Raw genomic sequence first — 24402 nt, 5'->3', positions numbered from 1 at the left:
CCACGCACGGGAGCTCAGGCAGGGGCAGAGCCTCCAGGTGGAGGGGGGGAGCCTGGGGAGCAGGTGCACGGGGCCCAGAGGCTGCGGGCAGATGGCCTGAGGGCACCGTTCAGTCCAGCTCCCCGCCCCGTGGCCGTGCCCACCGCCCCGAGCCCCTGCACTCGCTCCCGCTTCCATCTGGGGAGGGGGCGGGGGGGCGCAGAGCGGTCCTTCCAACGGGTGCCCCTGCGTGGCCACGTCTCGGTCCACGTGAGGCGGCAGCCCCACCTCACGGGTAGGGCCGATGTGGCTCAGAGTTCAGTGTGGGGACAGCCGCAAAGCGGACCTGGGTTGTGTGATTTCAGCACAGGGGGCAACAGCAGTCCCGCAGCCTAAGGACTGGAATCTGTCCTCCCCGCCTTGCCCCTGGTGGAGAAGTTGAGTCCCCAAAGCGCTGACTCACTCAGGACCCCGAGGCAAAAAGGAGAGAATGAGGCTTCTTTGTGCTTCCTGACTTTCCAAGGACAGACACGGGTCTGATGGGAAAGAGATGGCATTTTTACCCCCGGGGCAACCCGAGTGTGTTCCTTAGTTAGAATCCACCCCTCCCTTGCCCTTAAATCACTTAGACACAGCAAAATTTTACGAACGCAACAATTTATTAGCAGACAAATGAAATGACATCTCTGAATCTCAATACATACAGGATCTTATGAGATAAACATCACCAACAGAGATCAGAAGAACAGGGCCTGCCTCTGACTGACTGCCCTCTCCTGCAACGGAGGCTGCAAAATCCGTCCGGAACCCACCCTCACTCCACAGGGGGCCAGACGCGATTTCAGCGGAATTGCATCAAGGCACTTTCTTTAATTAAAAAAGACATACGTGGTATAAGACAAATTCCACAAAGTCATCAGCCTTGAATAACTACGAAGAAAGGCAGTGTCCTTAGGCTGGGATTTTAGGTTCCTTCACCTGTCACGCTGGTATCGCCTGGGCTTATATGAGAAACGGCAAAGGAGACCCAAAAAGGAAGTTTTATACACACTGATTCGTGCACACTAATTTTTGACAAATCATGGCAGTGTCAGAACTCAACCAGGAACTTCCAACGGATGTGAGCTGACAAGGCAAGAGGGTTTCATTCCAAGCGACTCATTACTTTACGGACCGGAGAGGTGGCGTCGGAGAACCTCCCTAAAAGGAGCTTCTTAAAATTGCTGCTAAAAATCCTCTCTGGCTGAAGCCAGCTGTTCGTTTGCCAAGTAAAAAGCCCTCCGTTAGAAATTCTCCTATTGGTATTTTTAATACGATCGTAATTCTTCAGCCAATTTCAGAGCCATAATTCAAGTCCAAGAAAGTTATACAGATTCCAGAGCAGATGTACAGCAGGGCATCTCCAGGAAGGCATCAGTGCCCTTCCTTGGCCAGCTCTCTCCATCCACACGCCTCCCTGTCTCACACGCCAAGAAAAGACTAAAACACACACCGAAAAAAAACCACCATTTGATATGTGCTTCTCTAATTCTCCTAACGATTTATTTTCAGGTGCCAAACACTTTAAAAAATTGTCCTTGTCAGGATAAAAATGATCTTATAAAAATAATTTGCCTACTCCTATGTCTAAATTCTCCATTTCTAAAGTAACTAACATTAAAAAAAAAAAAAAAAACACTAAAATTGTATACTTATAGTATTTCAGCACTATTTCACTTTTGCTGCAGGAAGTTCCCGGGCCAGCGTTCGAATCAGAGCTGCAGCTGCCGGCCTACAACCACAACAACGCCAGATCCGAGCCAGGTCTCCGACCTACACTACGGCTCACGGCAACGCCGGATCCTTAACCCAGGGATCGAACCCACGTCCTCATGGATACTAGTCGGGTTCGTTACCACTGAGCCACGACGGGAACTCCGTCTTTTACCTTAGTAATAGCGATGCTAACCAAATCAGCTGGCCTATTATTTTGGCCTACTGCATTATAATTTTCCTTTTCGTTCTTAGCACTCAAAGGAATGATTCATGATTATCTAAAATTCTTATACAAAAAAAAAAGGCAAGTGCATTCAGAGCTTTAAAGCTTTCTAGATCCAGTTTGCTCCCTTTTTGCAGTTCTTAAAGCCCAGTTTCAAATAAGGCATCATGAGAACGGATCAAACAGGAGAAGAAAAAAAAATGAAGCACTAAAGAACAGAAAAATTAAGCCAAGTCCGAGTCCCACGGCTCGGGCTCTCATCCCGCCGCCTGCGAGCCCTCCCTGAGCAGACCCGGACCAGGGCACCCGTGCCTGCCGCTGGGCCTCAGCGGCCTGCCTCCCTCTCAGACCTCCACCCAGGCTCAGCTCAGCCCCTCCCGAAAGGAGCTCCACGTGCCCGCGGGCGTTACGAGCAGGGCGACCCTCGGCCCACCTGCTGGCTTTAGCGCTGCAGGCCCGGCACCCGGCCAGGCCCTAGACGGCCGCGCCGGTCCCCAGCAGGTGTCGGCACATTGAAGGCACGGCTCGTGCACAGCAAGACGGAGAGGAAAGCAAGTGACGGAGGACGCCGACGAGGACCACGGAGCCCGCTGCATTCATCCTGCCGACGTCCAGGCTCCCGTGACGCCCCCGGGATGCACGACGGCCTTCTCTCCCTTTCCTACCCAGACCGGGGCTCTCGCCCAGGCACTGTGCTTCTGAGACACGCTACTCGGCTGATACCCCGCATGGATACGAGTCAGACTCGCCTCCGCTGCGCCAGGACGGCCACGCCAGCTGAGAGCATCACCATTCCTGTTCAAACGTGGCCACCCCGTGAGAAAAGCCCCAGGACCTCACCGCAGACCCTGCCAGGTTCAAGCTCAGGCTGTAAATCTGCCAACAAAGCCTGGCTTCGGTGTCTCCTAATGCTTAAGAGCCAAGACAGACGGTGCCAAATCTCCTTTTCCTTCACTCCTTAGGGAAGAAAAGAAAAGAAAAAAAAGCCAGCTAGACACCTGCCAGCCCTACCACCGTCAGGGGCTAGAGTCACTGTCTAGGGCTCTGGAGAAGGTGGGGGGTCTTCGGCTTCGGCACCAGCCTTGGGTACCAGTGCGCCCCGCCTCTTCCAGCTCTGGTCAACCTGCACCCCCTCTTCTAGAATCAGAATCCAGTTGGGACCTTGCTCTCAAACTGAGGTGTGGGGCCGACCAGCGGCTGGACCCCATTCAGCTGGGTCCCTCTCTGCTCCCCCTCCGTGGCTCGGAGAGGGTCTTCGCACGGCCTCGGAACCTCAGCCTTCGCCGCCTCAGCCCCAGGCGCATCCCGCGCCACTGCTTCTCCGAGCTTTACCCGTCACGAGTGCACTTCCATTCCAATCACACCAGCAGCGTGGCCACTGTTTTGCATTATCGCAAGTGCTGAGAACGTGCTGCACTTAGACGCCAGTTCAGCGCGGGCAAGAGGTCTCTGTACCCATCACGCGTGTACACCATCCCGTGTTGAACCCAGTCTACATCCTTGAGCAAGAAAACGGGCGGAGACATGGGTGTCGCGGGTGCCTTAGGCTCTGGCCTCCTGTTTGATTCCTTTAAACACCAGCAGTTAAAACATCTTAACAGGTAAGTACAGGCAGACGTCAAACCAAGCAGAGGTGAGGTTTAAATTGGGAAATCTTCGAAAGTCTTACAAACAGCTTTCCAAAGCAGAATCCCGTATGCACTTGTCTGGGTAGAAGAACAAGCCAGGAACCTGCCGACTGCGTACGGCTCCAGAACAGTTTACACCAGGGACGGACAGAAATGTCAGGGAAAGGTCAAACCAAGTCACTCTCCTTCTAAGAGCCTTTCCAAAGTCTTTGGCCTTTTCTTTCTGTCTTGGCTGCAACAGTATTTGCTACATCATGGGATCATCCTAACACCTGCTCGTCACTCTGCCAGACGGCCTCAGATGTGGGCACCCGCCTGCTCGGGGGGGGCGGGGGGGACGGGACAAGAGGGATGGCACATGAATGACAACCAGGACGCTCTGATGTGACTGTGACACTCCCGGGACTGCAGAGAAGGCGGAAACGCTGACCACGAACAACAAGCAAAACACAAACCCACGGAGAGCAGCTAACCTTTCTGAAATCCCGCCTTAAGTCCTAAAAGGGCACCATGACATCTAGCCAAGGGCTCCATCACCGCCAAGACGGCCCTTTAGCGCCCGGGAAACCGCCGTCCTCCCAACAGCAAGGCCTTCCCGTGTCAACGGGGGGCCGAGCTCCACCCGCAGAAAAGCGACGCTGCAGTGCATGGAGCCACAAGGCAGGTGGGATGCTGAAAGGTCCCGGTGCGTCCGACAGACGCCTTACGCCCAGGGTTTGTTTCTCAGGAACATTTAACCTGTTTAGGATGTCGGAGCGGATTCGAAATGACTCTGCACGGTCACAGTTTTCACTTTGCCTGGGTAAGGCGGAGGGGCTCAATGCCTCAACCTCACTTAAGCTGAACTCCGGAAAACCCGTCTTTCTCCCTCGCCCGTCCAGCTCCAGAGACAGAACTGGAAGCTTTCGCAGTCAGGCCTCCTTGCTCTTCAAAAGGAACGGTCCCTGGGCCACAACCCGGCACCAGCTCTCGTAAATAACACGCCCTGGGAACGTGGCTTGTAGGGAGGGAGGTTTCTAAATGCTCTCACGTGCTGGCTGGGAGGCCCGAGAAGGAAGAGCTACCGCGGTCATCGGAATTCACTGTATGTGAGAAGGGCTCGTGGCAGGAAGCACCAGCCTCGCCTCCACCGAAACAGCCCCAACTCAGGGCTGCCGTGACCCGGAGGGCGCTCCGGCTCCGGCGCGTGCTGCTCCACTGGACGGGACGGACCCGCCCTTCTTACGGAGCAAGGACGGGCGGCAGGGTCGCAGACGTGGGGAGACCCTCGAGGGCCAGCTGACCCTCTTGGCGGCAGGGCCGTGGGAAGGACACGCGCGTTACCGCTGAACAAACCAACGCTTAGGGGAAGCCGTCCATCGCGGCTTTTCGCAACCTGCCTGAACGCTTCGCCTCAAGCTCGGTGAAAAGGCTGCCTGAGACGGCTGCGTCAGCACTGCGCCGTTTCTCCGGCAAACCTGTCACTCGCGGGCCATCAGACGCAGCAGGTTAGCACAGACTGCAGGGGACACGCGCTCAAACGACCGCCAGCGAACCCCGCTTCTCGGCAGAGAAACGCGCAGCAAGTGACAGACGGGGCCGGATGGCGCGAGGACAGGCGAGATCTCAGGGTCTGGCTGCTTAGGAAGCGCTTCCTCCCTGCGTCCCCGATGCACAAAGGCACGACAACAGCGTGGAACGCGCTGCTGAGAGGTGCCGTCTGGAGCGGGGCCGACCGCGGGGACCCCGCAGCCTGCTCGCCCCTCAGACGCCTGCCAAGGCTGCCTGACGGCAGCCGTGTTTCCCTGTGAAAAGCCAGAGATGCCGCAGCCACCTGGGCGGCCAAGGCAGGCAACGGAGGGGGACAGCAGGCTCGGCTCATCGCTTCTTTGCGCTGCAGAAGCCCGTGGACCTGCTGTGTCGAGAGCAGACAGGACGCTCTTCTACTTCCCTTCTGCCCCCCCCCCCGCCCCCGCCCCCGCCCCAAGGAGCCGTGGGAAAGAGACCCCAGCACGCTCCCCTCAACGCCAGCTTTGACGCCTGACCCCCTGAGGAAGGAAGCGTCCAGAGACACAGCCCCCAAGACGGGGTGGGCGTTGTTAGGTCTGGGGGCTGCTGTGCAGTTCAAGTCAATGGTTACGGGCTTAGTTGCAAGGATACCTTATATGCACAAGAAAGCTAGAAACCAGTCTTTTCCTCTTTCTGATTCCGCCTGACTAATAAAAGCTCTGCTGCTGTGTGGGACGAGAAGGCCACCAGCCTCAAAGGGAGAACACCGTCCAGCCCAGAGGCTGCCACTTCACCACGTCCCCGTGGCACGGCAGACGATGCGGCACGCCTGCCCCTGTCCCCACGGCCGGGCGGCGTCCTCGGGCGACGGACGTGCTCAGTCAGCCGCTGGAAAAACTCAGCCCATTGGGAACACTCACTCCTTTCTGATTTTCCACGGCTTCTGCAAAACTCACGGCTTCAAAGACACTGTGAAAAAGAAGGTTTTCCTCTTCCTCCCGGCAGTACTCTCCCTGGGCCAGGGACGCCCTCACAGACGGGTTGCACTGAGCCAGCAGCACCCGGACGCCGACGGCTTCGTAGTCCCTGCGCACCTCTCTCAGCGTCTGGATCCCCGCCGTGTCCACAAACTGCACCGCGCTGCAGTCAACCACCAGCGTGTGCAGCTCCGGGGGGTCGGGGGAGAGCTGCACGGCCACGTCGTCCTGGGCCCCGCCCCGGGCTGCCACCCCCTTTCTCCTCTTTCTCTTGGCGGCCTTCTTCTGAGCCGCCTTCGCGAAGACCGGGTTGAGGGTGGACTTGTACAAGGCGGATTTGAAGTACTCTTTGTTTATGTAGTAGAGCGGGGCCGCGAAGCGGAACACCTTGACGCCGGGCTTGGCCTGGAGGCCCCTGTAGGCAGCCGTGGATTCAAAGGTTTCGGACCCCTCCACCCAGCCGAGCAGCGAGGCCTGGGGCTTCTGAGTGCGAAGGATGACACAAAACATGGAGAAACAACGCCGATGAGCAGGCCCAGCTCGGTGCTGATGAGCGCCGAGGACAGCATGGTGACCCACCAGATCACCGTGTCCATCCGGCTGACCCGCCACATGGCGGGCAGGTCCTTGAACTTGAGCAGGGCCCCTCGGAGGTTCACAATCGTGATCACCCCGAGCACGCTCTTCTGCAGGGAGTAGAACAAGGGCGCCACCACCAAGAGGACCAGCGACAGGACCAGCGCCGTCACCACCCCCGAGACCTGCGTCTGGCAGCCCGTGGATTCCTTGACCAGCGTCTTCGCCAGCGCGGCGCTGGTGGTGAAGCAGTGGAAGAAGGAGGGGATGATGTTGCAGAAGCCGATGGCGTACATCTCCTGGTTGGCGCGGACCGCGTAGCCGTGCTTCTTGGCGAACATCTCGGAGAGGGACACGGTGATGGCGAAGCCGATGACGGAGATGGCCACGGCGTCCGCCGCCACCCTGGGGACGAGGCTCCAGTCCGGCGCGCGGGGCGGCAGGAAGCCGGTGGGAATGGGCCCGGCGATGCTGGTGCCGTACCTGTCGTGCAGCCTCCCGAAATGCGACGCCAAGGTGGCCGCCACGACCACGAAGAGTTCCGTGGGAATGGGTGCCTTAAGCTTGGACTTGAAGCGCTCGTTAAGCTCCTTGGTGGGCAGAAGAACCAAAAGGCACAAGAGGCTGGTGAGGAGGTCACAGAGGTTGGTCTGATGGATGTTCCTGAAGATGTGGCTCCAGGTGGTGACGAGGGAGCCGGGGCCGTGACTCCGAGGAAGCCGGAGGCCGAGGAGGTACTTGGCCTGCGACGTGAGGATAGTGAACGAGGCGCCGGTGACAAAGCCGCTCAGCAAGGCGTCCGAGAGGTAGACGGACACGAAGCCCACCTGGAAGAAGCCCATGGCCACCTGCAAGGAAGGACACACAGGGTCAAGGGCCGCGGAGAAGGGCTCCCGGGTCCTGGATGCCCCGGCATCCCGCTGCGGAGAGACCCGGGCGGCCGGAACGCAGGGCGAGAGCACCCACGGGCATCTACGGCCCCTCCCCTCACAGAGGGAGCGCGACCTCCTGCCAGGCGCAGGGCCAGGCAGCTTCGCCGAGGTCCCCTGTGGCTGAGCAGCCCGGACCACGCAGGATCTGGGGAGTCCCACCTGCTTAAGCAAAAGGCTCCTCAAACCTGAGGAGGCTCAGACGGCCTCGAAAAAGACGAACGTCTCAAGGATCCAAGAGACATGATAAAAACACCAACCGGAAAAATTCTAATAAAAACAATGTGCTTTCTTTAAATTACCAATCGTTACTGCAAAAGGGATGTTTCAGCTGATAAAACAAAAAACGAGATTCACAGCAACACAGAATCACACTTTTTCTGTTTGTTTTTCTTAGGGCTGCACGTGAGGTACATGGAGGTTCCCACCTAGGGGTCGAGTCAGAACTAGAGCTGCCGGCCTATACCACAGCCGCAGCAGCTCACGGCAATGCCGGATCCTTAACCCACTGAGCAAGGCCAGGGATCGAACCCGCAACCTCATAGATCCTAGTTGGGTTCGTTAACCACTGAGCCACGAAGGGAACTCTCTAGAATCATACTTTTAAATTACAGAACTCTCTCTCTCTCATTTTATTTTATTTTATTGATTTGCTTTTTAGTATCGCACACGCAGCACATGGAAGTTCGCAGGCTAGGGGTCTGGGGTCGAATCAGAGCTACAGCTGCCAGCCTACACCACAGCCACAGCAACGCGCGACCCCAGCCACGTCTTTGACCTCCACTGCAATACAATGCCGGATCCTTAACCCACTGAGCAAGGCCAGGGACTGAATCCGCATCCTCACAGAGACCTCAGGTCCTTAACCCACGGAGCCGCAGTGGGAACTCCTGCACTATTTGCATCCGTATATCCACATGTGCTCACGCCATACCACTTCCCACCTTGGCTCTGCATCCTCAAACATGTAACATTTAGTATCTTTTTTTTTCTCCTCCCAGTGATTCCTCTGAACTCCACCGCCTCCCTCCTCATTCCTGGCAAGGATCCTAACGAAAGAGCCAAAATGGGCTTGAGGGGCACAGCCCCTCTGCACACCGTGCCTCCCTGTCCCCCGTCCACGCGCACCTGCAAGGGAGCCACCCTCCCCTCCCCAGTCAGGCTCCGGGCGCCTGCAACAGAGAAGAGGCTTGACGCTGGCAGTGACTCCAGACGCCCAAAGGCAGAGGCATGACGGTGGCTGCGACTAGGAGGTTGCAGGACAGACCCAAGAATTTCATTCTAGTCCTTCTCGCAGCGGCTAGTATGAAACAGTGGTCCCCGGCATGTCCCTCCCCAAAGGCCAAGAAAACTGTCCTCAGTGAGAGCCACTCACAGAGCAGCAGTCCTGGAAGCAGCGGCGGAGGTGGCGGTTTGAAAGCCCCTGCACGCCCCTCTGCCGAGCCCCCGTCACCCTGCGCCTGCAAAGGCTCTTCCACTAGCCAGCCACACGGAACTCCAGCCAATCTGCGAGTTCTCCATGGATAAAATCAACCAGTTGTACAGCGGGTCGGAGGTCCCTCTCCGATTTGAACTTTTAGAGCCAAATCATCAGATTCTGGCTGACTGAAATTCCCTGCTAAAGAGGAAGCCAGGGGTTCAGAAAACAGAAGCCGCTCTCTTACTGCGGAGGCAAACTCGACCTCTCACGCACCCGGGCAGCCCGGCAACGGCCGTTCACGTGCCGGTCCTGAGGCCCTCGGATCTGAGCCTTCGTGCACAGCGATTTCTCCGCCAGAGACAAGCACCTGTCCCGCCGCCTCCTACCTGATAGACTCCGGCCATGAAGGTCACAGTGCTGCCAACGGCGATGGCGTAGCAATTTTTGTCGCAGGTCTTGTCTGCCGTCTGATTGAACGCCGAGCTCCCGTTGGAAAGCACGCCTAGGGCGGCAGGGGCGTGGGCCGCGTCATAGCCGGCTCTGGCTAGTTCCCGGTCGACCACTTCACCGATCATGAGGCACAGCACTCCGAAGATGCCCACAGAGATGTGCCGGGACGTCCCCAGGAGAAAGTAGATGATGCTGGCAAAGAAGGAGGTGTACAGGCCGTAGACGGGCTCCTGGGCGGCCAGGAGGGAGTAGGCGATGGACTGCGGCACCAGCAAGATGCCCACGATCAGGCCGGACATGGCGTCTCCCAAGAGGTTCTTCTTCAGGTTGTACTTTGGGAGCCATCGCAACACAGGAAAGAAACCCAGGATCTTGTTTTTGGCTTTGGCCTGACTGCACTGGCAGCTCTTCCGCAGCCTCCTGAGGACAGCCTGCCCGAGGCTGGCACTGCGTCTCTCCCGAGGCTCCAAGCAGATCCTGGGACGAGGGCTGCGCGGCTCGTCCGTCTCCAGCGGCTTGAGGTCAGCGCCCGCCTCCTCTTCGTGCTCCAGGTGGATGCTGGACGGACGAGACTGGACGCCGCCTTCGACCGAGTCCTTGGCGGAAAGGCCGTCCTGCTCTTCGCTTTTCAAAGGCATTTCTGGAGAGAGGTTTCGCCTCCTGCCCCGGAGAAAATACCCGGATAAGTGGCCACGCACCCTCCCCGCGCGCACACGGACCGGGCCCGCCTGCCACTCGGGAGGGCTAGAGGCCCGTGGGGACGGGGGGTACCCTGCCGTCACCTCCAGTGGTTGAGCCCCACTGGCCCTCATCAGGGCAAAGAGAAGCAAGCACAACCCACCAGGCCAAAGCCGAGCCTCCCTGCGCCCAGGCCTCCCCACGGCGCCAGCGCTCCTGGACCCTCCGCCGCCTCTGGCCGGCTCCCCGGGCGGCGTCTCTCTCCAGAAACGCTCTCGGGGCAGCTGTCTCCTCCTTTCTCCATGCGATTCACTGCCTTCTTTTCGGGGTGTCCACCCCCAGGGGCGCTGCCGGGAGGAAGAGCTCACCCTGAACCCCGACACCATCTTATCTCCAAGTCCCTGAAACAAGGAGTAGGCTCTCTTCGTTTTCCGAAGGACGAGTCCCTTTTACATGACGCACCAGAGAGACCGTGTGAGTAACAGAATAAAGACGAAGTGGCGTTCCCATCGTGGCGCAGTGGTGAACGACCCCGACTAGCATCCAGGAGGACGCGGTTCAACCCCTGGCCTGGCTCAGGGGCTAAGGATCCGGCGTTGCCATGAGCTGTGGTGTAGGTCGCAGGCTCGGCTCGGATCTAGTGTTGCTGTGGCTGTGGTGTAGGCCAGTGGCTACAGCTCCGATTCGACCCCTAGCCTGGGAACCTCCATATGCCCCGAGTATGGCCCTAAAAAAGAAAAGAAAAGACACATGCACCTGTATGTTCACTGCAGCAGTATTCACAGCAGTCAGGACATGGGAACACCCCAAATGTCCACCGACAGATGACTGGATTAGGAAGATGTGGTACATATATACAATGGAATACTACTCAGCCATAAAAAAGAACGCAAGAATGCCATTTGCAGCAACGTGGATGCAACTAAAGACTCTCATACCGAGTGAAGTCAGTCAGAAAGAGAAAGACAAATACCTCATGATATCACCTGTGACTGGAATCTAATACACAGGCACAAATGAACCTTCCCACAGAAAAGAAACTCATGGACTTGGAGAACAGACGTGTGGTTGCCAAGGGGGAGGGCGAGGGAGGACTGGGAGGGACTGGGAGGGACTGGGAGTCAGGGGCTAAGAGATGCAAGTTGCGGCACTGGGAGTGGATAAGCAAGGGGATCCTGGTGTCCAGCGCAGGGGACTCTCTCTGTTCACGTGTGATGGAGCGGATGGGGGGTAATGTGAGAAGCAGACTGTATACATGTGCGACGGGCTCGCTGTGCTGGACGCGGAGCTGAGAGGATACTATACATCAACCATAAGAGAAAAACAAGAACCTTAGAAAGAAAGAAAGACAAAAGGACTACAGAGAAACAGAAAGAGGTAAAAATAAGCAGAACGAGAGGAGGGACAGCAACGCCAAGGACGGGAAGTCTGGTCAGGGGAGAAGGACAGACGGGCGAAGCAGCGGCCCAGCACCCTCGAGCCAGTGCCCTCGTGCCCCCGCTTAGGGTGGCTTTCCGCCCTACTGCCCACCACGAGCCAAGCACTTCTGTTTTCTATTGTTGCTTTTTAGGGCTGCACCCGCGGCACATGGACGTTCCCAGGTTAGCGTTCAGCTTGGAGCTACAGGTACCGGCCTGGACCACAGCCGAGCCATGTGGGAGCCTTAGCCCACTGAGCGAGGCCAGGGATCGAACCCACGTCCTCGTGGGTACTGGTCGGCCCCGTACTGCTGAGCCACGACAGGAACCCTCCCCCGTCACTTTTAAAACCTAGCTGAGTGCTCTGCTTCCCGGCCGCGAGGACGGCGTCTGGCCACACGGACACCCCGGCGGCGGCACCAGCCGCACACTGGTAGAGACCCGTCCCCGCTCCGGGAGGAGAGGACGGCCTGTTCCCCTCTCTCGTCACCAACAAGGAGCAGGAACCCCGAGAGAGCAGCTTCCAAAACGTCTGAATGAGGGGAAGAAGGAACGAATAAACTCAATCACGTCTGCGGCCAGGAAGAGAGAAAATGCATCAGGTAAAGGCCTCGGGAAGGTTCCTGTTTCAGAACTGACATAAAGACAGCCCTTGCGATGGAGCCCCCGTTGTAGTTCGGAGGTAAGGAACCCAACTAGGAACCATGAGGATGCAGGTGTGACCCCTGGCCTCGCCCTGTGGGTTAAAGATCCGGCAATGCCATGAGCTGCAGTGATGCAGCTTGGATCCCGCGTTGCTGGTTGCTGCGACTGGGGTGTAGGCGGGCAGCTACAGCGCCGATTCGACCCCTGGCCTGGGAACTTCCCTACGCCATGGGTGTGGCCCAATAAAAGCTTTATGTGTGTGTGTGCATATGTGTGTATGTATACACGTGTCTCTATGTATAGGTGTGTGTGTGCATATGTGTGTATGTATACACGTGTCTCTATGTATAGGTGTGTGTGTGCATATGTGTGTATGTATACACGTGTCTCTATGTATAGGTGTATATAGGTGTGTGTGTGCATATGTATGTATACACGTGTCTCTATGTATAGGTATCTATAGGTGTGTGTGCACGTGTGTGTGTGTGCACGTGTGTGTGTGTATACACGTGTCTTTATGTATAGGTGTATATATAGGTGTGTGTGTGCACGTGTGTGTGTATACACGTGTCTCTATATATAGGTGTATATATAGGTGTAGGTGTGCACGTGTGTGTATACACGTGTCTATGTATAGGTGTATATATAGGTGTGTGTGTGCACGTGTGTGTATATACATGTGTCTCTATGTATAGGTGTATATATAGATGTGTGTGCACGTGTGTGTGTATACACGTGTCTCTATGTATAGGTGTATATATAGGTGTGTGTGTACACGTGTGTATGTATACACGTGTCTCTATGTATAGGTGTATATATAGGTGTGTGTGTGCATGTGTGTGTGTGTATACACATGTCTCTGTATAGGTGTATATATAGGTGTGTGTGTGCACGTGTGTGTGTGCACGTGTGTGTATGTATACACGTGTCTCTATAGGTGTATATATAGGTGTGTGTGTGCATATGTGTGTATGTATACACGTGTCTCTATGTATAGGTGTATATATAGGTGTGTGTGTGCACGTGTGTGTATGTATACACATGTCTCTATAGGTGTATATATAGGTGTGTGTGTGCATATGTATGTATACACGTGTCTATGTATAGGTGTATCTATAGGTGTGTGTGCACGCACGTGTGTGTGTATACACGTGTCTCTGTATAGGTGTATATATAGGTGTGGGTGTGTACGTGTGTGTGTGCACGTGTCTCTATAGGTGTATATATAGGAGTGTGTGTGCACGTGTGTGTGTGTATACACATGTCTCTGTATAGGTGTATATATAGGTGTGTGTGTGCATATGTGTATATGTATACACGTGTCTCTATGTATAGGTGTATATATAGGTGTGTGTGTGCACGTGTGTGTGTGCACGTGTGTGTATGTATACACGTGTCTCTAGGTGTATATATAGGTGTGTGTGTGCACGTGTGTGTGTGTATACACGTGTCTATGTATAGGTGTATATATAGGTGTGTGTGTGCACGTGTGTGTGTGCACGTGTCTCTATAGGTGTATATATAGGTGTGTGTGTGCACGTGTGTATGTATACACGTGTCTCTATGTATAGGTGTATATATAGGTGTGTGTGTGCATATGTATGTATACACGTGTCTATGTATAGGTGTATCTATAGGTGTGTGTGCACGTGTGTGTGTGTGCACGTGTGTGTGTGTATACACGTGTCTCTATGTATAGGTGTATCTATAGGTGTGTGTGTGCATGTGTGTGTGTGTATACACGTGTCTCTATGTATAGGTGTATCTATAGGTGTGTGTGTGCACGTGTGTGTGTGTATACACGTGTCTCTATGTATAGGTGTATATATAGGTGTGGGTGTGCACGTGTGCATCTATGACTCTGTCGGCAGACATGTTTCTGCCATCTCTTCTCAGCCTCTTTGCTGAAAACTCCATCTTGTCCTGTTCCCTGTACCCCATCTTCCCGCTTGGAGGACGGTCGCAGGGCTGGTGAAGGACTCCGGCTGAAGCACAGAGACCTAAAGGCAGAAGCGACGCCTGGGCTCCGCTGAAGGAGGACCTCAGGCGTTGGTGTGGGCACGCCAGCTGCACAAGCAGCTATGTCCCGTTGAAAGAAGAGGAAGAGGAACTCGTGGCCCCAGGGGTTTATGAGCCGTCGTTAGCGGACTGCGCATCAGCAGAGAGAAGCGAGGTGCAGACGCGGCTCGCAGACAGGCACGGCCACCGCGGAGGCACCGCGATGGTTCTCTAGACGCTCTGCACGGAGAGCCAAGGCCAAGCCTCCTCAGATGCGAATGACTGTTGAACGCCTAAAGGTCGGAGTCAAAGCTTTACCAGCTACCGGCTATGTGACTCTTAAAATACAGAACTCCTAAGATAATAAAAACCCCCTCTATCCTGCACCTACAACCCTCCTCCCTTGACAGTCATCCTCGAGAGCACAACAGAGCAGTGTGGCTTCCTGAGGCGGGGCTCTTGGTCCCCGAGACCCTGAGTCCCCGGTTCCCACCTTTACTTAAGAGAAATGTCTCTGTGTCTTGTTTTATGTTAACTTTTTTCTTAAGTTTCACAGCCCCCGATCTTCAGCCCTGTCCTCTGAGCTGGTCTCGGCGTATGTACATGTGTGTGTGTGTATGTGTATGTGTGGGTATATGCATATGTGTGTATACACATGTACGTGTGTATGTGTATATATGTATGTGTGTAAATGTATGTGCATGCGTGTGTGTATATGTATGTATACATGTATATATAGGTGTGTGTGCACGTGTGTGTATATGTATACATTGTGTATATGTATATATGTGTGTATGTGTATTGTACATGTGTGTATATATGTGCGCATGTGTATATGCATATGTGTGTACATGTGTATGTGTATATAATTGTATACATGTGTACGTCAATGTATGTATATGTGCACATGCATGTGTGCGTTTATATGTGTGTGCATGTATGTATACATGTGTGAATGTACGTGTGTATGGGTATATGTGTATACATATGTACGTCAATGTATGTATATGTGCACGTGCATGTGTGTGTTTATATGTGTATGTGTGTATATGTGTGCATGTATGTATACATGTGTGAATGTATGTGTGTATGGGTATATAAGTGTATACATGTGTACATCAATGTATGTATATGTGCAGTGCACATGTTTATATGTGTATGTGCGTGCGCGTGTATGTATACATGTGTGAGTGTACATGTGTGTATGTGTGTGTATATAAGTGTATACATATGTGTCAATGTGCATATGCGCATATGCATGTGTATGTGTGCATATGTATTTGTGTGTGTGTTTATATGTATGTGTGTGCATGTATGTATACATGTGTGAATGTGTGTGTATGTATATATAGGTGTATATATATGCGCGTGTGTGTGTGTGTGTGTGTGTATACATGCTTATGTATAGATATAAGGTAGGCCCTTGTGAGGCTGCGTATGCCTGATATTGCCAAGATGCCATGAGCCATTCAAGAGCACAGCATTTGTAAACGTAACTCACATTAATTTTGTTTAGGACGGAGGGGCTAAGCCGGTCATGCCACTGAACAAGAGTGAACGAACAGGTACTTTGATGGTCTTGATAAACACACAAGGAAGAAAGGAACGTACTGAGACGACCACTCACCCTGAGCAGGTCAATCAGACTGGAGGACACACACAGCGGCTCTTCATTCCTCAAGGCAACTGGTCTAGGATTCTCCTCTCACGTCCTGCTTCCAGGCCAAGCCAGGTGGAGTGCATTCCTCACGTCCTTCTATTTTAAAGTAGCTCTTAGGGATTTCTAGGTCAAAAGATTCCACACCTAAGATATGCAAAAGAGGCATAAGAAAAATCTAACAAAATGCAAATCTTGCCCTATATGGAAGCTAGCTGGAAAAAGGAAAAAGATAAAAATTAATGCCAGAAAGTGCAATGGAGTAATGGAAGCTGTAAGAAAGAACAGAACTGAGGGAGTTCCCTTCGTAACTCAGCAGTTAACAAAGCCAACTAGGATCCATGAGGATGTGGGTTCAATCCCTGGCCTCGCTCAGTGGGTGAAGGATCCGGCATTGCTGTGAGCCGTGGTGTAGGTTGCAGACCTGGCTCGGATCCCGCATTGCTGTGGCTCTGGTGTAGGTCAGCAGCTGCAGCTCCGATTTGATCCCTAGCCTGGGAACCTCCATATACTACAGTGCAACCCTAGAATAGCAAAAACAAAAAGCCAAAAGAGAGAGAGAACAGAATTGAAATTCTAAAAGTGAAAAACTCAGTAAACAGATAGAAGGAATGCCTCTGACAGGATCGCCAGACCTCACAGAGTCAAAGAAAGAATCAGAGAAACTGAAGATAGATCAAGAGAAATTACCCAAACTGAAACAGAAAAACAGGATTTTTAAAAAATCAGTAATAACGTAAGAGAACATTCAAGAGCTGTGAGACGTATTAAGCAATCTAACTTACACATAATTAAAACCCCAAAAGGAGAAGACAGAGAATGGGTCGAAGAACCACTTGGAGACGTAACCATCAAGAATTTTCCACACTTAGTGACACCAAACTGCCAGTCTGAGTCTCAGAGAACAGAAGGACAAACACAAAACTCAACAAAAGCGCAGCACCACCTCACCTGCACGTGTCACACTCAGACCGCTGAAAAACAAAAGACAAAGATAAAATTCTAAGGACAGCCCAAGGGGAAAAAAGCACACAGTACACACACAGGAACAAAGATCGGAGTTACAGCAGACTCCTCACCGGAAACCACATGAGCCAGAAGACGGAGTGAGGCCTTCACCGCAGGAATCATAACTCAGAATTCTGTAATCAGGGAAAATATACTTGGAAGGATGAAGACAAAATGAAAACTTTCTCAGGCAAAAAAATCAAGTGTACGGAATGTACAACACAGAAATAAAGTCTAAGAAATGGAACAAATGAAAGTGAAATAATATCCATTTTAAAATAAAAAATCTTTAACTGCTCTAAAAGACAACTGTTTAAAGCAAAAAGAGAAATGCATTTGTTTATAGCACATGTAAAATAAAACACCTAATAACAAGAGCACAACGAATGGAAGAGGGGATTAAGAATAATAACGTTTTAACAAGAAATAAAAGGTATCCGAATTGGAAGGGAAGAGGCAAGACTGTCATTATATGTAGATGACACACTGCATATAGAGGAAAATATATATTTATATACCATACATAGAAATATGTGGGCCTATATACAGAAAACCCTCAGGACTACACAAAACTACTAGAACTGATAAATTCAACAAGGTAGCAGGACACAAGGTTAACATTCAGAAGCTGGTTGCATTTCTTCACACCAACAATGAAATAACAAAAAGGGAATGTAAAAACAATACCTTTTAAAATCACACACACACAAAAAAAAACAAAACCACCTAGGAATGAACCCGACCAAGAAGATGAAAGACATATACCGAGAACACCGAACGTTAACACAGGAAATTACAGAGGACTCGAAGAAATGGAAAGGTGTCCCACGCCGCCGGATTGGAAGAATTAATATTGTTAAAATGGCCACACGACCCACAGCCATCCACAGATTCAATGCGATCCCTCTCAAACAGCCACGGCATTTTCCACAGAACTAGAACAAATAATTCTAACCTTTACATGGCACCAAAAAAGACACAGAATCGCCAAAGCAATGCTGAGGAGAAAGAACGAGATGGGATGCACAGCCCTCCTAGGCCTCAGGAGATGCTGCAAAGCTACAGTCATCAGAACAGCACGGCACTGGCACAGGAAAAGGCAAGCGGCTCGATGCATGAGAAGAGAGCCCGAAATAAGCCTGCATACACATGGTCGGTGCGTTTCTGACAGAGGAGGTAAGAAGACACAGCAGTAGAAACACCGTCTCTCCCGCAAGCGGTGCTGGGAAAGGGGACAAGGGCATGGGAGTCGATGAGGCTGGAACACACCTCACACCGGGCACCAAAACAAACTCAAAATGGCTTAAGGACTTAAACATAAGCCAGGACACCAGAAAATTCCTACAAGGGAACACAAGCAAAACATGCTTTTCTTAGCTCAGTCTCCCAAAGCAAGAGAAATAAAACCAAAAATAAACAAATGGGACCTAATCCAGCTTACGAGGTCTTGCACAGCAAAGGACACTCGCCATAAGGAAAACACAAAGACAGTCGATAGAATGGGGCAAAGGATTAGCAGATGATGCGGTCAACACGGGCTTCACTTCCAAACTAAACGAACAGCTTATACAACCCGAAAACAAACCAAAAAGCCAACTGGAAAGTGGGCAGAAGACCCAAATAGACATTTCTCCAAAGAAGACACACAAATGGCCAAGAGGCCCATGAAAAAGTGCTCAACACCACTGACTAGAGAAATGAAATCAAAGCGCAAATGAGGGGCCACCTCTCGCCAGTCCGAGTGGCCGCCACCAAGATGTCTACAAAGGCCAAACGCGGGACAGGCTGTGGGGGAAGGGCCCCTCCTCCTCCGTCCACGGGATGCGATGGGACACAACCCGCAGGTACCTCAGGAAGCTCCACACAGAGCCCCGGATGAGCCAGCGAGCCCACGCCTGGGCATCTATCTGGGTGAGCCTTTCGCCGAAAAGGACACATGCACCCCGATGCTCCCTGCAGCACTTCTCGCGGTCGCCAAGCCATGGAAGCAGCCCAGCTGTCCACGGACAGAAGGCTGGATCAACACGATGCAGCCTGTGTACACACCGAATACCACTCGGCCATGACAAAGAAGTAGCGCCATTCACAGGCACACGGATGGAGCTAGAGACTCTTACTAGGCGACCCAAGTCAGACAGAGACAAACACCCATGATGCCGCTTACATGTGGCATCTAAAATGTAACACAAATGAACCTGTCTGTGAAACAGAAACACAGTCACGGACGAGAACAGAGCTGGGGTTGCCAAAGGGGCCGGGGTGGGGGTGGGGGAAGGACTGGGGGGCTGGGGTAGCAGACGGAGGTGAGCCAGGCCCTACTGCAGAGCACGGAGCGCTGCACTGGGGGCCCCAGGACAACCTACAACGGACGGGAGCTCCAAGCGTGTGTCTACGTGCATGCACACACACGTGGGTACGGAGCTGTGTGTGTGTGCATGCACACCCACATATGCGTCTGTATGTACACACGACTGAATCAATTTGCTGTACTTGAGAAAGCAAGGCAACACTGTATTCAATCAGCTATATTTCAATTTAAAAAAGAGTTATAAAGTCATAGGCTAGATACGAGGTAGTACAGTATGATGAGAAGCGAGGCTCTGACTAAAGGCGTATAATGTAAACTCATGGGTAACCACTAAAATTTTAAAGATGTAAATAGTGAGTTAATTGTAGAGATAAAACAGAATCATAAAAAAATCCCAACTACCCTAAAAGAAAAGACTCAAAACAGACGGGGACGCACTGGGAACAGACCGAGCCAGAGGGCAAATTTAATCCAAACATAAAATAATCAGGTCGAATGTGAAGAGTCTGCGGACGCCAGTCACAGAGGCAGATCTTAAGAAGTCAGACTCAACCGTGTGCTGCCCGTGAGAACCCACTTTAACGTAAAGCTGCAGACGGAAGGACGGACTTGCCCGACGGAGTCCTGGACGGAGCCGGTCAGTGCCTGAGCCGGGTAATACAACGCAATTTCACGACTCCGAGAATTGACCTGTTCTGGCCCATCGGCGCTCTAACTGGCCTGCTCGACCTTCGCGACCTCTAAGTGGAAATGCAGCCACCCCCACGCCCCAGCTTCACCCACCTGCCACCTCCGCGTGACCCGGCGCTGAGAGCTACCAGCGTGCGCCCAAGTCTCTGGGTCTCTGGGTCTCTGGCCCCCCGGCTCGCGACGCGCGAGGGGCTCCCCAGCCCCCAGCCCGAGTCCAGACACTGTCCGCCGTCTGCGACCATCCCAGCCAGGCCCCGAACGCGCCTCAAAACCTACCTTAGCACCCCAAACCATATAAAACGACACTAAAAACGCCCTGAGACTGAACTGTAGGTGTGACCCGACCTCTGAAAAGCTTCAGCTCCTCGAGCGCGAATGCTTTTTCCAAAAGAGGAATGAAGATACTACTAAGCACACAACTGGAATACCGAAAAACAGGATGCAAGGCACTATTTAATTTCAGGTGGAAAGAGCTACTTTGGAGCACGTTTTTCAAATATCCGGTTATGCACCAAAATCCTCGCACTTCCCCAAGCCTGCGACTGCTTTCAAGTCTGCTGATCACCCTGTTCACGACCATTAAGAAGTTAGTGTTTATCCCTGAAACAGAGCCGACCGCCAAACCTGCATTTTAAGAAAACTGGAATACAGGTGACACATCCCGTGAAATTCCGTAAAACAGGATTCTCCGGTGTATCATCCAGGGCTGTTTCTCCGATACCCACACTGATCACTGCGCGTGGGGAAGAGAAGCATTCAAGGGGCGGTTCCCGTCGTGGTGCAGTGGCAAGGGGCCCGACTAGGATCCACGAGGCTGCGGGTTCGAGCCCTGCCCTCGCTCAGTGGGTTTTGGATCTGGCCTTGCTGCGGCTGTGGTGGAGGCCGGTGGCTACAGCTGCGACTGGACCCCTGGCCTGGGAACCTCTGTATGCCGCAGGTGCAACCCTAGAGAAGACCAAAAAAAAAAAAAAAGAAAGCAAGCAGCCTGATCAGGTGACCAAAAAGCAGCACTGGCGCCAGAGCTGGCGAATTCCTGAGCGTCTAAGAGCCCAGGACTAGCAGAGCAGCAGCGCTGCTGTGCAAGTCTGACAGCAGCGGGCCAACGTCTTTGAAATTTAGCAGACAAGAGAGAAACAATCCCTACTTCTGCTAAGTAATTACAGCATATAAGCCTAACCAACATGCCTATCAAAGGGTTGTGTAGCTTGTGAGACTGAAATGCTTTTGCAGAAGGCGACCGTCTCAGAGCCTGGCAGCGTCGCCTCTGAAACACAACGGTTCCCCACTCATGCCTGTGACGACGCCCCACGCGTGCTACGTAAAACACAAGCTCAAACGCGGCTCCACCAACGCTCCCTCCCTGCGCATCTATGTTGGTCTTGCAACCTGAGCAGAAGTGACACTGCCACATCCAGTCCTCGACCCTAGGCTCTTGGCGACGGCTCTTTCCCCCTGAAGCCAGGTGCAGGGGGGCCTCGAACCACCATGTCGTAAGGAGGCCGAGCTCGTCGCGTGACAAGGACGTGGAGAAGCAGCAAAGCGTTAGATGTTCCAGTGAAGTTTCCTTGGAAGTTCCAGCACAGCCAAAATGCCAACTGGGGAGTTCTCGTTGTGGCTCAGTGAGTTAAGGACCTGATGTTGTCTCTGTGAGGATGCGGGTTCGAACCCTGGCCTCGCTCAGTGGATGAAGGATCTGGCGTTACTGCAAGCTGCAGTGTAGGTCAAAGATGCAGCTCGGGGAGTTCCCGTCATGGCGCAGTGGTTAACGAATCTGACTAGTAACCATGAAGTTGCAGGTTTGATCCCTGGCCTCGCTCAGTGGGTTAAGGACCCGGCATTGCCGTGAGCTGGGGTGTAGGCTGCAGACGCAGCTCAGATCCGAGTTGCTGTGGCTCTGGTGTAGGCCGGCGGCTACAGCTCCGATTACACCCCCAGCCTGGGAACCTCCATATGCCATGGGAGCAGCCCTAGAAATGGCAAAAAGACAAAAAAAAAAAAAGACGTGGCCCGGATCTGGTGCTGCCATGGCTGTAGCACAGCCCACAACTGCAGCTCTGATTCAACCCCTAGCTCAGGAACTTCCATCTGCCGCAAATGTGGCCATTAAAAAAAAAGTCAACTGAATGCAAAGAACTGAGTGATCCTAGCTGACATCATCAGAGGAAGAAAAACCACTCAACTAAAGGCCACTCACGCCACCCACAGAACCAGAAGAAAAAATGTTCTTAACTTTAGGGCAATAGGTAACTCACAGACTCCAAACCTGCCAATCATCAACTGCGTGTAATCGCATCCTGAGACGCCACAAGAGGCTTGTTGGAATGTCTTTCTTCTGACAGATTTTCACCGGTGTGTTCACGAGGAGTCTCAGACCACGCTCGAAACGAGCATCACCGCCGAAAGGCAAAGGGAGCAGCGCCAGTCCTGAAAGTCTCCTTCCAGGACAACCCCAGACTCACTGGGCAGATGCTGCAGTAATGACCCGCGCCTCTGGCTGAGGGCGATGCTTCCTTCCTACAATAATGGAGTGATTCGTTAAAAAAAAAAAATAAAACAGGAGTTCCCGTCATGGCGCAGGGCGTAACGAATCCGACTAGGAACCATGAGGTTGCGGGTTCGATCCCTGGCCTCGCTCAGTCGGTTAAGGATCCAGTGTTGCCGTGACCTGTGGTGTAGGTTGAAGACAGCATAGGCCAGTGGCTGCAGCTCCGATTCAACCCCTGGCCTGGGAACCTCCACATGCCGCAGGAGCGGCCCTAGAAAAGGCAAAAAGACCAAAATAAGTAAATAGATAAATAAAACATACAGACAGAAAACAACCTTTTTCTGACAGAGCCCATGAAAAGCCATCTTGCAACTGTATCTCCCTTTCAGGCAACCTGAATTTGTTACCCAAACCCACGTGGCTACTATTTTTCCCCTTCACAGAACTGATAGCCAAGGACACAACCCCAAGCCGCCTTTTCAAGCGCCTGACCTTACTGGGGTTGGACTTACGGTTTAGGAACCTGCTGGAGCCAGGAAGTTCCCTCCCTTTCGAGAATAAGACGCTGATTCATCGTAAAATCAATCAATTACAAAAACGAAAGCTGCCAAGTCGCGTGACCAGCGCGGCTCCGCAGGGACACTTCGTGAGGCCCTGGGCTCTGCCACCCGCACCGGAGACCCAAGGACGAGGGAGGACGTGGGAAAGGGCGGCGAGACGGAGCGAGAAGGAGCGAGAAGGAGCGAGAGGGGAGCCCAGCGGGAGCCGCGCTGGGGCTGGGGAAGGAGGAGAAGCGAGCCTGAGGGGTCGACAGCTCTGGAGGCTGAGGGAGGGCGGGGCGGCAAGGCACGTGGGCAGAGTCTGGAGCGCCCCGACTGCCAGCCTAAGAAAGGCAGACGTTCCGGAAACGAACCAACCAAAACACGAGCAGAAGACCTGAGCAGACTTCTCGCCAAAGACGACATACGGATGCCAACGGGCACGTGAAAAATGCTCAGCACCCCTGATTATTAGAGAAACGCAAACCCAGCCACAATGGGGGACCCCCACACCCGTCCGAATGGCCGCCACTCATAAATCCGCAATAACAAATGCTGGGGGAGGAGAAAAGGGACCCCTCCTGCACTGTTGGCGGGTGGGTAAGCTGGCAGAGCCACGAAGGAGAACAGCAGGTTCCTCAGAAAACTAGGCATGGAACCACCCTATGAGCCAGCCATCCCACGCCTGGGCACGTATCCGGACAAAACTGTAACTCAGAAAGACACGTGTGCCCCTCTGTCCACTGCAGCACTATTCACAACAGCAGGACACGGAAACAACCTAAGTGTCCTCTGACAGACAAATGGACTAAGAAGACTTGGTACATACACACAATGGACTCCTACTCAGCCATCAGTAAGAATGAAACCATGCCATCTGCAGCAACACAGACGCAACCAGAGACTCGCACACTGAGTGAAATCAGAAAAACAAATACCAGGAGTTCCTGTTGTGGCTCAGCAGAAATGAATCTGACTAGTATCCATGAGGATGCGGGTTCAATCCCTGGCCTCGCTCACTAGGTTAAGGATCTGGCGTTGCTGTGAGCTGAAGTGTACTTTGCAGATATGGCTCAGATCCCGCATTGCTGTGGCTGTGGTGTAGGCCGGCAGCTGTAGCTCCGATTCAACCCCTAGCCTAGGAACTTCCATATGCTGTGGGTACAGCCCTAAAAAAAAGGGAAGAAAAACAAATACCACGAGATCACTTACATATGGAATCTAAAATATGACACAAATGAACCTGTTTACAGAACAGAAACAGACTCTCAGACATGGAGAACCGACCTGTGACTGCCCAGGGGGAGGGGGAGGGAGTGGGACGGACGGGGAGTCTGGGGTTCGCAGATGCAAACTGTTCCATTCAGAATGGACAGACAGGAGTTCCCTTCGTGGCACAGTGGTTAACGAATCTGACTGGGGACCATGAGGTTGCAGGTCTGATCCCTGGCCTCACTCAAGGGTTAAGGATCTGGTGTCGCCACGAGCTGTGCTGCAGCTCCAAGAGGTGGCTCAGATCCGGTGTTGCTGTGGCTGTAACATAGGCCGGTA

General features: G+C 53.0%; 1 protein-coding gene across 1 annotated transcript in view; it reads right to left on the bottom strand.

Annotated features, from left to right (window-relative positions):
* The window catches only part of SLC26A2 (solute carrier family 26 member 2), a 30616-nt gene continuing 6833 nt past the window's right edge, over positions 620-24402 (bottom strand). The window contains 3 exon segments of the mRNA XM_021085016.1: positions 620-6571; positions 6574-7474; positions 9362-10085. Coding sequence (XP_020940675.1) covers positions 5955-6571; positions 6574-7474; positions 9362-10063 — 2220 coding nt within the window. The 5' untranslated portion in view covers positions 10064-10085 and the 3' untranslated portion in view covers positions 620-5954.

The sequence above is a fragment of the Sus scrofa genome, chromosome 2 (genome assembly GCF_000003025.6).
Source record: "Sus scrofa isolate TJ Tabasco breed Duroc chromosome 2, Sscrofa11.1, whole genome shotgun sequence".
In the NCBI taxonomy this organism is placed as follows: domain Eukaryota; kingdom Metazoa; phylum Chordata; class Mammalia; order Artiodactyla; family Suidae; genus Sus; species Sus scrofa.
This window is presented reverse-complemented; position numbering and strand designations above follow the sequence as displayed.